Source organism: Jaculus jaculus, chromosome 4, assembly GCF_020740685.1.
Source record: "Jaculus jaculus isolate mJacJac1 chromosome 4, mJacJac1.mat.Y.cur, whole genome shotgun sequence".
In the NCBI taxonomy this organism is placed as follows: domain Eukaryota; kingdom Metazoa; phylum Chordata; class Mammalia; order Rodentia; family Dipodidae; genus Jaculus; species Jaculus jaculus.
Genome location: NC_059105.1, coordinates 79,512,572 through 79,528,879, shown reverse-complemented (window position 1 = coordinate 79,528,879; position 16,308 = coordinate 79,512,572). Strand labels below are relative to the sequence as shown.

General features: G+C 40.6%; 1 protein-coding gene across 5 annotated transcripts in view; it reads right to left on the bottom strand.

Moving 5' to 3' along the window:
• Positions 1 to 7,758: 7,758 nt before the first annotated feature.
• The window catches only part of Rbms1 (RNA binding motif single stranded interacting protein 1), a 219,607-nt gene continuing 211,057 nt past the window's right edge, over positions 7,759 to 16,308 (bottom strand). For all 5 annotated transcript variants that reach the window (XM_004651875.2, XM_004651876.2, XM_004651877.2 and 2 more), the window contains 4 exons: positions 12,484 to 12,594; positions 11,333 to 11,413; positions 9,562 to 9,646; positions 7,759 to 8,785 (listed from right to left, as the gene is read on the bottom strand). In XM_004651875.2, the coding sequence (XP_004651932.1) occupies positions 9,569 to 9,646; positions 11,333 to 11,413; positions 12,484 to 12,594 (270 nt within the window). In that variant the 3' untranslated portion in view covers positions 7,759 to 8,785; positions 9,562 to 9,568. The remainder of the gene's footprint in view (positions 8,786 to 9,561; positions 9,647 to 11,332; positions 11,414 to 12,483; positions 12,595 to 16,308) is intronic.

Sequence of the window (16,308 nt, the reverse complement as noted above, 5' to 3'; positions counted from 1 at the left end):
TTTTTTTAATTATTATTATTTATTTATTTATTTGAGAGCGACAGACACAGAGAGAAAGACAGATAGAGGGGGAGAGAGAGAATGGGTGCGCCAGGGCCTCCAGCCTCTGCAAACGAACTCCAGATGCGTGCGCCCCCTTGTGCATCTGGCTAACGTGGGACCTGGGGAACCGAGCCTCGAACCGGGGTCCTTAGGCTTCACAGGCAAGTGCTTAACCGCTAAGCCATCTCTCCAGCCCTGTGTTCTGTTTCTTGAATGGAGTCAAAACAGAGTTCAATGTGCAAGGATTCTTTGAGCTATACACATCTATAGCTTATGTACTTAGCTAAGCCTTCATGTTTTGCAAGGTAGAAACTGCTAAAATGAAGTAATTATTGTCGGGTGAGTCCCAGGAAGACTAGGCACTAAATTGAAACTTAAAAGGATAAATAGGAGTTTTCAAGGAAAAGGTGAACATTCTAGGAGAGGGACTAGAGAACAGGGAACTCTTCTGAGATATGGGAGTTCAAGATGGCTTATTACTGGAGGCAAGGCCCCAGAAACCATGAAAATGAGTCATGGGGCAGCCTTGCATTGAGACTGGGTGGGACTGGTGAAAGGATATGACAAGACAGGGGTTGAAATTCCAAGAAGTAGAGACAACAGTGATAAATATGGCTGAAAAGTCACTGAGCTGAGGATTCATCTGGATAGAGGGCTGGCAGTAGACTGGACTCCCCCAGACTGGACTCGGGTGAGGGGGAGACATGAGACAAATGGGTTTGCAGAACTGAGCAGAGCTGTACTGAGGGCCAAGTTGAACACCAGATGAGACAGATTCCACTGGAGGTGGGGATTCACTATTTCTCATGTCTACAGGAACTTTTAGCTCTTTTCATTCTCAAGAAATGCAAAGGCATTTATTTTACTTAACTCAATTTTCCATTGGTTTTCTTTTCATACATCTCTTCCATCAGTTTAATGAGGCATAATAGGCAAAAACTGTAGATATTAAGAAAATCTAATGCAGTGGTTCAACTGGTAAACAATGCTCCCATACTCTGTGGCTGGGCTGGCTTTCTTAAGGAGGCACTGGAGAGATCCTGGTCAGAGCAGATATTTCTGGGCATTCACTTTCTGCAGAAGTTTGGCTTTACAGCTTCAGAAGTGGAAACTCACTGCTATTACCTGAGAAACATTGCTGTTTCCTTAATCAAACACACAACAAAGATGGTGACTGAGAGGATCTGCTTGGCTTCCAGGCCATAGCTTTGGGTGAGGAGTTGGCAATTCATTTTCTCTTCTTTCCCTCTTACACATTTTCTTATGTTCATTTTCCTGCCTAGTTTTTCCCATTTCATTTTCTCCTTCTCCTCTATGCATCTTACCTCTTTATCTTCCTTTTGGATTTCCCACTATGACACCCTTTCTGTTCCCCAGCTTGTTGCCAGCTTTTACCACATCCTCTATGACAGTGAGTGATAAGCAGACCTGAGGACACAACCTTACTGCATTCCAGAGACCAAGTCTATTGGAATCATCCATGTAATTTTGAAGAGTAGAGTTCCTCCTTCTGGTACAGCTACCTGCTTCTGGGTAGATGGTGAGGGAACAATGGCTTCCTCCGTATGCTGGCTCCACAGAGGAAGGTGGTAGAGCCTGAGGGATCCAGGCTGAGAGTCATGCACTTAGGTAATGGTGTGGGAGGCATTACAGACGGGAGATTGGTTACATGTGAGGGACTGATCAGATAGATATGTTTATCAAGGATACTAGGAGTTAGGTTTCTTGTCATCAGAAGAGAATTACAAAAATAAAGAGATAAAATGAACTCTAGTATTGGATTAGAATCAGTAGAATTGGAGGAAGAAGTTCATGTCTTCCAAATCTATACAGATGAAACAGGTGTAACCACGTGTGAACACACACAAATGTGGGCCTGGATGCAGACTTGTTTAATGTCAGGGATTGAGAACAGTGACATGTCAGGGACACATAGTACATGCCCAGATCTTAGTGTCTAAAAGCCACCCCCCCTACACACACACTGAAAGAGAAAAACGGATGATTTCAGCTGGGGCAGGAAAAGACCAAGATACACCAGAACGTGTTTAAAAAATGCCAAGGCACATCTGCAAAACACATCACACATCCCAACTGATTCAATAACAAGACCATAAACTAACATGCTACTTTCTTGTTCCATAGTCTAGTATTTTCAGAGGACTGACAAATGTCAATTCTTTGGTCAGCTTTTCCAAGTCTCGTTCCGGCAAGAGCAGAGCTAGCCCACACTCCATTTGTCTGCCTGCCAATTCCCCATCTCAGGAGGAAGCAGTGCTCTGGAATGAATCCTGATCAGTGAAAGAGAACTGGTCGGTAATGTGCAAACAAGACTCCCAGAGAAATGTTTTTCCTGGTCCCCTCACATAGATTCTTCCTTAGCCCTTAGTTTTGTTACTTCTCATTACAAGATTGACACACACACACAGACAATAACCTTGTTTCTTAAGAGTGTTCTTTAGGGTGGAGACCATATCATCTTTGTTTTCCCAACGTCTGGCACATTATCTTTCAAATGAAGAAAATTAAATGTGCTGAGTTGCACTATAAGGTTACTGACTTGCATAATTTCAAGATGATCTGACAAAATGCTTTAAGATTTTTTTCTGATTATAAAATTATTAAAGCTTTGAAAAAGTCAGAAATGAAAAAATGCAAATTCTCCTAATGCCCTCATTCACAGCTAAAGATTTTGAAGTACTTTCTCTTCCGCAGCTGTGTTGCCGAAATTCTTTATAAAATGACTTCATAGTATTTCTTTCTATGACTTTATAATTAACCATTTTTTTAAAAAAAGCAATAGATTTTTATGGGCTGCAAGTTTTAAGCATCTGCTATACCTAAGACATCAGGCAGGAAGTGATCTCACCTGTATCCTAGGGAATGGACAGGGCAGGGGAGAGAGCTGAAGCCCCAGCCTGTTCTTCGGGACCTGGGCATTGAACTGAGTTGGTTGTGGTACGTGTGGAACAATCTATGGCATGAAGTGTGTAGCTAGCTTGGAGGGGGAAAGAGTTCAAGCTCAGTGCGAGCATTTAACTTGGCTAAGAGCAAAGCCCTTCAGTCATCGTGCTACATTTTAAGAATGACTGGCCTCTCCTATGGCAGAATTCTGGCTCATCCCAGTTGGCAGAACCAAAACTGGTAGGTGGAAATTACAACAGTTTTGACTTGGAAAACAGGTTTGAAGGTTGTTCCAAAAAGACACAGAATGCTCTGTGAGGCACGCTGGGAGCATCACTGGAGGAGTTTGAGCAGGGCAGGTGGCTTCAGGGATACCAGCAGTAGGAAATGCATGCTGTCTCCTTTATAATCTGTGACAGCATGAACAATGGAATGGCATAGATCTAATCTTTGCATTTCACTCATATTTTAGAAAAAACGAATAACAAGCCTAGAGTGTGTTTTTAGACCAAAGCCACCTGCTTTCAATTCGGAGCAGCCTAGGGACCTGCCAGCACGCCTTCATGCCCGGCCATGTGGTTCTGGCCAGGGCTGTGGCCTCTTCCCAGCCCCCAGCTTTCTTGCGCTGGAAAAGTCCTCCACAAGTCGTTTCCCAGTCTGAGCAATAATGCTCACGATGCGGGCGCCTGCCCACACTGGCAACAGCAAGTCTGTGCTTTGGTTGTTATGGTGAACCCCAAATTCAAGATCCCTGTTAGTGCTAGCAGAATGTGCTCTGAGAATCTCAACATCCACCAGCAGTCGGCCTGCATGTCCCATGGATGTGCCTGGGCCTCACACTGAGGGCTGAGTAATCAAACCCTCCCTCTAGTGGCCCCAGCTCAAACAGGATCCAGGCTGCTTTGCAGTCTCGGGCTTGCATGCTGGAGACATTCCACAGCCTTTGCACAGGAGGAAAATTCCTCCGCTGTGCAGTTAATTCTAGCACGCAGCTCCTTCCAGCTGTGCTAAGGACCCCAGGCCCTGGTCTGGTGCACCACAGCCATGGAACATGTGAGCACCAGAGCATGTGCATCTCATCAAGTTGCTATTTAAGAAAGTGCCTGGCTTTGCTTCAACTCTGAGCTCCAAGTTCTCCTCCTTCTTTCACTCTTATGCTTTTAGTGGAAAGGGAGGATGGAGACTGTGCCAATTCAATGACCTTTGTCCCAGTGTTACTGGACTCTTCTCTTTTTGGTCGCTCTAGTGGAATGAGGCTACTGTGAGTTGTCAAACATGTACAGAGTCCTACTCAGGCTAGGGGGTGCCACTTGCCTCCTAGTGAGTTTGTAATCAGGAGTGTGTGTGTGTGTGTGTGTGTGTGTGTGTGTGTGTGTGTGTGTAACCCCAGAAGGAGGATTCTATGACTAAAGATCTAGTGGAAATACCGAGTGCCACTACCCATGAAGGGCATAGGTACTGGATTAAGAATGTGGCTCTCCAGCATGTCCCATTCCATTGAGAGGGAAGCAACATTTAAGAAAGTAACTTCCACTCCCTCTTTCTTCCAACCCACAATGCCACCTCCTCATTTCTCAGACTACAGGGGAATCTTGACAGCAACTAGTCTTCCAGCAAGGTGTGGCTTATCAGCAAAGGTACCAACCCTCCTCTTTGTGTGATGAGTCAGTATTGTCTCTGATCTGACATCATTCAGGCTCCATCCCTCCTTAGAGTGTTCATTAAATTATTAAACATGGTTGGCTCTTTGTATTCATGGGATCTGCATCTGTTAACCAATTACCAATTCCTAATGGAAAATATTGTTTGCAATGAACATATATTCCTAAACAATATAGTATTAACTGTTTAGACAGTGTTATGTTGCATTAGTTATTTCACATAATCTAGTGATTATTCAAAATATGAATGATATGGGTAGGACATGTATGTAAATATTACACTTTAGGTTAGGAGCTTGAGCTTATCTGGATTCTGGAATCTCTGGGGAGTCCTAGAACCAACTCCGTATGGATGCCAAGGGACAACTGGATAATATAGTCAAATTGAGGCACCTGGGGTGTGGTCTAAGTCATACAGCTTTCTTAGGCTACTAGAATAAGATTACCAATACCTAATATGTCTAGTAACCTGAATATCATTTCCCCTTATCTCTGGTGATTACTCATAGGAAAGAGCACTGATGTGTGAGGTTAGTATGCAAAATAGGACCTACATCTTCCATTCTCAGCAGCCACCCTTGTCTTCTAATCTGACATTTTTCTTTCTATAGCACTGATCAACATTGGAGGAATGTAAAGGAATGTAATTTCTCTTGTCAAGGAACCACTAACTACTGGGAGTTTCTTGCACACTATGAACCAATGGGGAGGCCTTTGGAAATAGTGGGGCTTTTTGTTTTTTGTCCACTCCTTTTACTAGCATGATAGAGCTATACAGGAAATAAATAGTGGACAACTACATTAAGGCATTTGTCTACTTTGGATGGGAGTAAATTTCCCAAACTGGCTCCAATATACTATGTCAGTGAGGTGGAATCTCTTCCCCATCTCCCTGTCACAAATGCTGTCAAACAGAGTCACTTGAAAAAGGCCTTTGTTATAATGGGATACAGGCATTCTGATTTCCTTACACACACGTTTGCTTGCTGCCCGTGGACAAATGTTTTCACTGTGTTCTCCTAAACAGGCAGGAAAAAAGGGCAGCAGCAGGGAAGGACAAAGGAGAGCGTGGCTCTTCAGGCTTCAGGACGTGATCTGTGGGGCGGGATGCACCTTTGTGCTACAGCACTTGCATCAATGACACCCTGAGTTCTGTCTCCAATGCTGCAAAACCACCCAAAACCCCAAATTAGTCCATGAGCAGGGTATTTTGGGGCTGGACATTGCCAAGTTGAGACATGATGGCCTGGTGTCTCTGTTCACCATACAAACTTAAACAATTGCTAAGAAGTGGGGGAAAGACTTCTCCAATTCTGTTCATGAAAATGCATTTTCAGTATATATTGAATCTGACCTCATTTTCAACTCACTTTCAAGCCAATCTCCTGTGCTGAGGATAAAGATTAGAAGCGAAATGAAGTTCTGATACATATTTAGTCTACTCTTAAAAAAATGGACAGGAGGACTAAAGTTTCAGATGTTTTTTATTCAAAGGTTCTCAAAAGAAATAAAACAGAAAAAGCTAACAATCTGATCAAATGTACATTTCAAAAATGTCTTTTGGCGTTTAACAACAAGTCCTAGGAAAGAAAACTACAGAGTTATCTTGAACCGGACAAATAAGTTACCACTGGCAAGTTTGTGGCACTAGTAAAACAAAAATAAAAAATTAACTCTCTTGATCATATAGATATCTCTATGAAAATCTTTTTTTTTCAATCTGTACAAAAGGTCTTTCTTCATAAATTAATTTTTTTATAATTTAATGGCTGTCTACTATGTGATGTTTAACTGACTTTTTTTTTTTTATGTACAGAGGTTATGTTTCCCAAATCTGACCCAGACGAGTATGGCACTTAGTTCAGACATATCTAGCAGCAGATTTCCCCTCCCCTTCTGAGCTATCAAACTTCTGTCTTAGCTAATGCAAAAAATATCAAGAGTAGTGAGAGACCCAGGCTTATAAATGTACTAGGTACATGGAGGGTGCTGCATTCAGTCTGGACTTGAACAAAGCAGTATGTTTCAGGGAGCATAGAACCAATAATACCACAACTTTTTTTCTTTAAAAAAAGGAAACAAAAACAAAAACAAAAACACATTTCTCTTATGACTATGTAATTTTCACTAGAATCTACACTTCTCAGAGCAGCAAGGACTTTTGAAACTATGAAATGTCACTGACATCTATAATCAAATACAAGTAATAAAATTTAAGAACTAAAAAATACTCAAAAGAAATAACTGCTTAGCCCTAGCTCCTGAGCTAGGAGGATTTGGTCTGTGGGAACAGGAAGGGCCAGCAACCTGTCCCAGCACAAAAGAAAATAGACTCTGAGGTAGATAACTGATCATACACAGCTGACCAGACAAGTACACAGTTTTGGAAGACAACTTAATTTACCATTGCTTTTAAAACTTATGCAATTGCCTTAATAAAAGAGCCTTAATAACAGTGAATTATCACATATGTACTAAAGTAGAAATAACTGTGTATTTATGAATCAGGAATTTCATAGTTTCAAAATTGGTTTTCTTTACACTTGAACACTTGTAGTGATGATGTAAAGTGTGGCACTGCTTGGATCCAAATCTTCCTTCATGCTTTTTTTGTTTGTCTCTGTGTGTCCATACATCAATTAAAATTATAAAACCTAAATGTAAAGGTACAAAAAAAGGCACATTCTCCTAACCGCAAACTGGTCCGGCAAAAATAAAGAGCACAGAAGATGTGATGCTGAGACAAGTTGGAGCTACTGGTTACTGGCTCTTCGGTCTTTGGTGAAGTTACCTTTAAAAGTGCCAAGTCATTTTTAGTTTTCAAATTTACCTAATAGAGATTGAGAGAAAGAGATAGAGATAGAGAGAGATAGAGATAGATAGATACATAGAGAGAGAAAGAGAGAGAGAGCGCAAGAGAGAGAGAGAGCTAGTAGCCAATCATTTTTTGCTTCTATTCCTATCTCAGCTTAGGTTTGAAGAGAAATCATTACTTTCAGCTTTTGCCATTTAGTTGCAATCGCAACAGTTTTCTCGTTTGCCAGGTCGCAGGCATAATTCTCATTTCTAAAGCACTATCATTAGTATAAAGGAAGGACAAAACATTCGGTGACTCCCCTCCCCCTCCCCCACCCCCAGCCCCAATGCTACCTACACTAAATCTAGAACATCATTAGTTTTTTTTTTTTTTCCTGAAAAAAGGCAAAGAAGACTTTACATTGCATCATACAGCAGATATCCTAAATCATTCAAACTACCAGAGGAAACTGTCGGCGCACAGCCTTACAAACAATTTACCCTATTAAAAGTTCCCCAGTCAGAAAATGTGTTTCACACAAAACCGTTTTCCCTTCTTGCATTTCACTACCTTACACATTATGTGAAAAATCATTAAAAACACCTACTACATATTTAAAAAAGCCAAAATTTCAGCAACTTTTATTGACTACCTTTTAAAAGCCCTATGCTGCTGTTTTACAAGGCATAATAGACCAGCTCATTTGGTCAAAGCATTCTACATCATTAGTTTGAACTAACTTTTACTGAAACAGCTACAGCATCCAAAGAGTTAAGGCAAATTGGAATTCATAGAAAAGGATAAGACACTTCACACTACGTTGAAAGAAAAACAGAAAGCTAAGGAAAGACATTGACGGCAACACTGAGTTACAGCGACACTCGCACGGCAAGCACAGAACACCATGGGTGAAGTCAGACGACTTAAACTTCAGAAAGCCCATTTCATACAGCTGAAAAAAAAAGACAAATTAAACACAAAAATGAACAAAACTGCAAAAATCCGGTCATGCACTTGAATAAGTCTTCGTGGTCTTTGTGCATACCCAGAAAATTGAAGTTTTCTTTTTCTCTTTTTTTTTCTTTTTTTGCATCATAACATTTGATAAAAATCTTTCATTTTTGTTTTTTTTTTTGTTTTTTTTTTTTTGTTTTTTACTAAAATAAACCTGTTCAGGGGAACAGCTACTAGATGAATTTAAGGGTTTTATGCACCTTATAGAACTTATAGCAAAAATAGTTTTAGTTGATTTCATTATAAATAACGTTTTCAAGAACCTGTGCAAAACTGTCAATAATTTCCTAAAGCACAATTGATCAGAAAAATCCATGATTGTTCAGCCTTCACACCCTTCTTCATGTAAGAACACCTTTCTGTACATCTGGAAGAGAAAGATAAAGACAAACACTCTTGTAGGTTCGGCATATCACACCACAGAGCTTTCTGAGCTCTTGCTGCACAGATGACATGTTTTAACAAAGCTGTGCTCATCTCTGGTGGCAGACAGAGCTGTAATTGGGGGGAGGGGAGGACCAGGGGTCACTTCCACTACTTTGTCTGGCTTTCATATCTGGGACTTATAAAGTGCTTTCTTCTCTAAAGAAGCTAGAGTCAAACCCATGTGGACCTCCAAAGATGGAGGGTGACTGTGTGATATTAACAATGTATACTGTTGCTAGGGTAATCCAAAAACTGAATTCCACAATAATATTCCCAGTTAAAAAAAAAAATGTGAAACTTCTGGTTCAAGAGGTAACTGGGAATTTAATCTGTTGACCCATGAATACCAGCAAACTAAATTGTTAAAATATTGCTAATCTTGTAAGGCTTGATTAAACAAGAATTTATGCTGCATTTCTTTCAGCTAATGAGCAATCTAAGATATTTGTACACAAGACAACTTTGGTAGCTAGTAGACGCTTTAGATGGTTTTGAGGGGAGAGTAATTGTATGCTTGATTTCAACATAAAGCAGTGTTCATTTTGGACAGAATTTTCAAAGTCCATGAAATCAGACTTTAAACATTTCAATATATTGACCGTGTTGGCCACGATTAAGGCAGTCTGATCAAAGCTGAATTTTAAGTATCACTTTGGTAAAGGGACCACAGACTAGTTGACTTTATGTCCCATCGTTATGGAGACCTTTCTGTCATACCTCACAGTTACTTATTGGGTTGAAAGGTATATGGAGAATGGTCATTAGACGTCTCCACAGCCACCTGCTGCTGACCACTTGCTTCCTACAACAAAGCAGAATGGATGAGACATGTTAGCAATGGACTCTTAACTCTGTTGCTCAGGCCAGGGTTCAAAGGCATACATCTTAATACCGGTACTATTTAAAGTGAGTTTCTTAATGTCATGTGGAACGTTTAAGGCTAATCATTCCCACAAAGTAAATGAAGTATCTGATAGACTCCAAGAACTTCCCATCCAAACGTTTGACTTATTTATATTTATAAATCTATTATTTATCAAACAGATCTCTTAACCTCTTCTCCCCAAGTTAGACGTGGTTTGAAATTCACTATTTTCAGATCTTAGGATCTGAAACATGGAATGTATATGCTGCATATCATATAATCCCTTGAACGTGTAAGGCTGCACCTCATAATCAAATATACCAGAACTTCTATACTCAAAGATATGAATAGACACAGTAAGTAGAGACAGAGTCTGGTGGTACAGACCTATAATCCCATCTATTTGGGAGGCTAAGGCATAAAGATGCAAGTTCAAGACTGCCTAGTATAGAAAGCGGTTTCAAGGCTAGTTCAGTTAACTTAGTGCAACTTGTCTCAAGAAGAAAAAGATAAAAAGGGACTAAGCCTTAGCTTAGTGATAAAGTGCTTGATTAGCATGTAAGCATCTTTGGTTGAATACACAGTGCTATTCAAAAACAATCCCACCTACCACCAAAACAAAACCCAAAATCATATTGGCTTTTGTCTTTCTCAGTTCAAGCTGAGTTTTGCCATAGTTTGGTTTCTTGCTAAGCAGTTACCAAGAGATTTTTTATTTTCTCAGTTTTTGGAGGGTTTCAGAATTACAGATAAAAAAATTGTTGGCTCTGATAATTATGGTTGCTAATAGATGTACAATTACACAAATGTGCACACTTTTACGGGCCTTCCAAGAAATGGAGGCCATGGGATTGTCTAGTGCTGATTGGCCTCCCTTGAGCTTTGAAGGATACTCTGCAAAAAACAAAACAAAACAAAAACTCCAGAAACAAAAAAACCCCAAACACAAAACAACAAAAAAAAACCTAATGGTATTCTTCCTGGCCAATCATAATTTAGGTGTCCAACTTCTTCCCTCCCAGTATCTTCAAGAGAAAGAACTCAGACATTCAGCTATGTGAGCACAGAGAGTTTCTTCTTCAGCTCCATTCCAGTTTTGAAACATCAGCTTTTCTTTTTCCTTTTCATTAACATAATTCTGAAGGGTTTCTTCTTGTAATTACTACTACTGACAGAAATCTTTAGGACTACAATCCCCCAACTTTATATTATCCTATGGATGACATGACAGAGTCTTAAAACCACAAGCTTGGAAAGTTTTTGGGAAGACTGAGGTATACAATCTGGATGTTGCCACACTGATTTGCAGACAGAGAATTGCATTTTATAGTTGAAAGTAAAACTCTAGATACATACTCCTATACTCAAATTCTTCATAGAAATGTTTAATTTTCCCTCCCTCTCTCTCTTTCTTTTCTCTCTCTCTCTTTTGTGTGTTTGAAAGGATCTATGCATGCAATCCAAGCTAGCCCAAGTTCATAATCCTCTTGCCTCAGCCTCCCAATAGCATTGCCTTCCATTTCTTGCAACATAATTGACTTTGGGACAATTTTGCTTGGAGTTGTATTTAATGCATAGGTGAAGGTACCCATTGCCCCAAAGACTGCAGGACACTGTACCAACCTCAACAGGAACGGCTGTCGTTTGCATGTGTGTATACTGTGGCAAGTAGGCTCCTTGCATGGCTGAGGTTGCAGGCATGTACTGAAAAGGAGAAGGAGGTCAGGATGGGTAGTGGGTAATCCATGCAGCATTCAGAATACTGGGGAATGCTGAGATGCATAAAAGTACTTGGAAGTCTTGAACAAGAAGTTGACATAGGCTTCTCGCAAAGTATGTTGCGTACACATACATCACATGTCAGTGTCAACTTGTCAAACTAAAAACCCATGTTTCTTTGGATTTTCTAATAAAAAAAGCACATAGGTAAGTCACTGAAATATCTCAACTATAATAACCCAATCTCACCAATTGTAAAGATCTCTCTTCAGAAGGCTGAGTTACATTCAGGCATCTCCCAGAGTTAGTCCCATCAGAAGTGACAGGCTCTTAACGATCACCACAGATGAGGCAGGGGTGAGGGGAATCCTGTTTCTGTTGCAGAGAGTCCCCATGTCCCAATGGCAGAGGGATATATAGCTGATTTGGGGACTGTGTGTGGTCCTGGCTTAGCCTTCACAAGAAGATGCTGTTGGGCATCAGTGAATGATGGAAAACATACTGCTCTTTGCTCTTTGCAGCCACCACAGACACTAGCTAAAACAAATGCCTTTGGCCATCTTCTACAATCTAAACTCCAAATATATTGAGATGTTGGTTATCTAATACCAATGACTCCTTATACTTCCAGCAGTCCTTTGGGCTATGGGAGAGTAAGTTACTATGGGAATCATGATGCAGTGCTCCAAGGTTCTATAAAGGAAGAAACAAGCGAGGAGACGCTTCTTGCCTCATGTATACCATCCTGTATCACCTTCATTTCCCCCTTCATGACCTGTGCTTCTTCACGAAACTGGTTATAAGTTAGATGTGGGCATGCATGTGCTCTATTTTGGTAAAGGAGAGACCCACCCTGCCCCCAGAGATGGACTTTTAGGTCATCAACTAATAAAGAAATATCTGAGTATTCACTTTGTGGAAGGCAATGCAGTGTGGGGAAGGGGACAAACATATCTTTTTCATCCCTGAGCTTGGGCTTTCATAGGGAAGACACAGTCTGCATTAATTTACCTTCCTCTACTTGAAGAGACACATGATATTAATTTGCCACCTACTGTTCCGGTGCTGCCCAGTGAAAGATGACTCATCTGCTGGGCCAGAGGGCTGATCATAGACGCAGGCTGTAGTGACATGGTGTGTTCCATGGAGGGAGTTAACACGGCACCCTGGGGAGCGGAGACAAGAGGGACAAAAGACAAGCTAAGGGAGAGTTCAGAGCCTGTAGTTACCATCTGTCAAGGAAATCCCATTGCTTGCTGAGGAAGGCAGCAAAAATAATTTCCTTCAAACCTGTAAGGGAACGTCATAAGTGACCGTTCTTAGGGCTCAAACAATGGCTCAGTGGTTAAAATGCTTGCTTGCAAAGGATGCAATTCCCCAGTACCCACATAAAACCAGATGCTCAAAATGGTGCATGCATCTGGAGTTTGTTGGCAAGAGCAAGAGGCCCTAATAATGTACCCACACTCTTTCTCCCTCCCTTCCTCCTTGCAAATAAATTAAAAAAATATTTTTTTCAGGAGATAGCTCTTGGTTGGAAAGATGTCTCAATGGTTATAGGTAAAATGTCTGCCAGCCCAGGTTCAATTCCCAAGCCATGTATATAGGCTGGATGCAAAAAGTGATAGAAGCATCTGGTACAGCAGCAAGAGGCACTGGTGACCCCAACACACATACATGTGTGCAATGCAAACAAACAAATAAATAGCAGTTTCTGTAGCCATAAAATACAACCAATATATGGTGATTTGTGAAAAGCATCCTACATAGTCATTTGGGCCAATAGCAGATTGGTAGCATCAAGAACCCAGTTCATTCACTGAGTGTATCTCAGGATTGTGTGTACCATGGGTGGGAAGCTGATTCAGACAGGATTAATAATTCCACTTTAATTCTATGCTTTTTCCTTTTGGAAAAACTGTCGGTCATTACAAAGCCTTAGTTAACAAAAAACAGCATGGTATTGGCACAAAGCCAGACATGTAGATCAACGGAACAGAATAGAGGACCCAGGTGTTAATCCAGGCAGCTACAGTCATCTGAGTTTTGACAAAAATGCAAAACATTCATTGGAGAAAAGACAGCCTCTTCAACAAGTGGTGCTGGGAAAACTGGATATCTACATGCAGAAAGATGAGGGTAGATCCTTGCCTTTCTCCATGCACAAGAATCAAATCCAAGGGGATTAGGGACCTTAATATCATACCTGAAACTCTGAAATTGCTAGAGGAAAAGGTAGGGGAAACCCTTCAAGATATTGGCATAGGTAATGACTTTCTGAATATAACCCCAATTACTTAGGAAATAAAACCACTAATCAACCACTGGGATCTCATGAAATTACAAAGCTTTTGCACAGCAAAGGACACTGTGAATAGCACAAAGAACAACCTACAGAATGGGAGAAAACCTTTGCCACCTACACATCTGACAGAGGATTAATATCCAGAATATACAAAGAACTAAAAAAAAAACCCAAAAAACCCAGAACAATAAGAAATCAAACAACCCAATTAAAAAAATGGCTATGGAACTAAATAGAGAGTTCTCACCAGAAGCAATACAGATGGCATATAAACATCTAAAGAAGTGTTCTACATCCTTAGCCATCAGGGAAATGCAAATTAATACTATTGAGACTCCATCTCTCTCCTGTCAGAATGGCTACCATCAAGAAAACAAATGAAAATAAATGTTGGCAAGGATGCGGCAAAAGGGGAAGCCTTCTACACTGTTGGTGAGAATGTAACCTGGTACAGCCAATGTGGAAATCAGTGTGGAGGTTCTTGAGACAGCTAAAAATATATTTACCATATGATCCAGCTATAACACTCCTAGGCATATATCCTAATGACTCTTCTCACTACCTTAGAGATACCTGAACAACCATGTTTATTGCTGCTCTATTAATAATAGCTAGGAAATGGAACCAGCCTAGGTGTCCATCCACAGATGAATGGATAATAAAGATGTGGTACATTTATACAATGGAGTTGTACTCAGTGATACAGAAAAATGAAATTATGAAATCCACAGGAAAATGGATCTGGAAAGGATTATACTAAGTGAGGTAACCCAGGCTCAGAAAGCCACATGTCACATGTTCTCTCTTATATGTGAATCATAGCTACAAATATATAGACTTGTGTGTGAGCTGGAACCAAAAATTAGTAGTAGAAGCCCATAAGCTAGAAAAAGGCTATAAGACAGGGAGGAAAGGGAAGAACTCTAGGGGATGGCATTGTATATTTGTAAGTCAAACAGATCACAGGGAGGGGAAAGGCCTAAGTGAGGTCAGGGAAGAGATTGTATAAAAGAAGGGTGGGGACAGAGGGTCAATCAAAATTCAAAATATTCTGAATAAGGCATATGAAAATCTACTTTCTTAAATAATGGCACATCCAGAAGCCATGGATGGTTAATAGAAAATTTTCAGTGTCAGGGATGGGATACCTTCCAGTGAGTTGATGACCAGGGAGGGCCTCTAAATATTACAGGCTATTTTATTGCAAAGGCCCTTGGTTTCCCATGAGAAAGAGATGGTAAGACCCTTTTGCTGAAGACTTCACATGCCTGAGCAGCAAAGTCACTGAGAAATTAAGCTGGTGCTAAGCAGAAAACCTCCCTGTAGACCAGCTAATTGATAACTGGAAAAAGCTGCACTATATGCAGTCTTATCAGAGAAAGAAGTCATCAGCAGTGAAAACAGTGGACACTGGTATCCTCAAGTTTGGCCAGACAGGCCAAATGATGGAATGAGTGCAATAGTGGCATGTCTGCTCTGGGGGAAATCAACTGATCTCTACTTGGACTGAAGGTCTGCTCTATGGAGGGGAATATATGTGTGGTACTAAAAACCTAATCATAAGCCTATGACAGGGGAGGGCATGAGCCTTAGATTTATAAAGCCTGCACTTGTCTGGACAAATGCATATATTACTTTTACCAAATTGCCCTGAAAGCATTACACTTAATGTTCATATTCATATATTAATGCTACTCTCACTTCTGGTTAGAGAAGCTTCTCTTCTCAGATAGCAATGACCACTGGGGTGACCCAAAAGGCAATACAGTGTGAGAAGAAGGGACAGAGGAGGGACCAACACTGAAGCAACATCTCACACCTTCCAAGGCTCAGGGTCCATTGTGGAAGAGGTGGCAGAAAGAATGTAAGAGCCAAAGGAAGGGTGCCACTCCTTACATACAACTGTCCGGAAAGAAATTGGACTCGATATCCAAGATTTCACATTGCCTAGCAACACCCACACAAGACCCTCATAATAGAAGAAAAAGATGGTGACATCAAAATAAAAGAGAGACTAATGGAGAGAGGGAGGTGATACGATGGAGAGCAGAGTTATGAAGGGGAAAGAAATACCATGGTTTGTTGTCTGTAAGTATAGAAGTTGTCAATAAAAATATATATCTTAAAAATAACTATAAAAAATCCCCCCAAATTAAAATCTGATGTATTTAAAAAAAAAAAAAACAGGAAAAAGAATCACCTCCAGTGCCATTTCTGATAAAACAGCCTGTACAGCATCTGGAGCTGATGGTTGCATTCTAGCCTCTGCATGTCTTTACACAGTTGCAATCACAGAACATGAACAATTTCATGGTTTAGGGTTTCCTTTCAACCTAGTACCCTATTAGAATCATTGATTGCATAGCGATTATTCTCATTTTTAAGAGTTATATTGAGCCGGGTGTGGTGGCACACGCCTTTAATCCCAGCACTCAGGAGGCAGAAGTAGGAGGATTGCCATGAGTTCAAGGCCACTCTGAGACTCCAAAGTGAATTCCAGGTCAGCCTGGACTAGAGTGAAACCATACCTCGAAACACAAAAAGAAAAAAAAAAAGTTATACTGTGTAACACTGA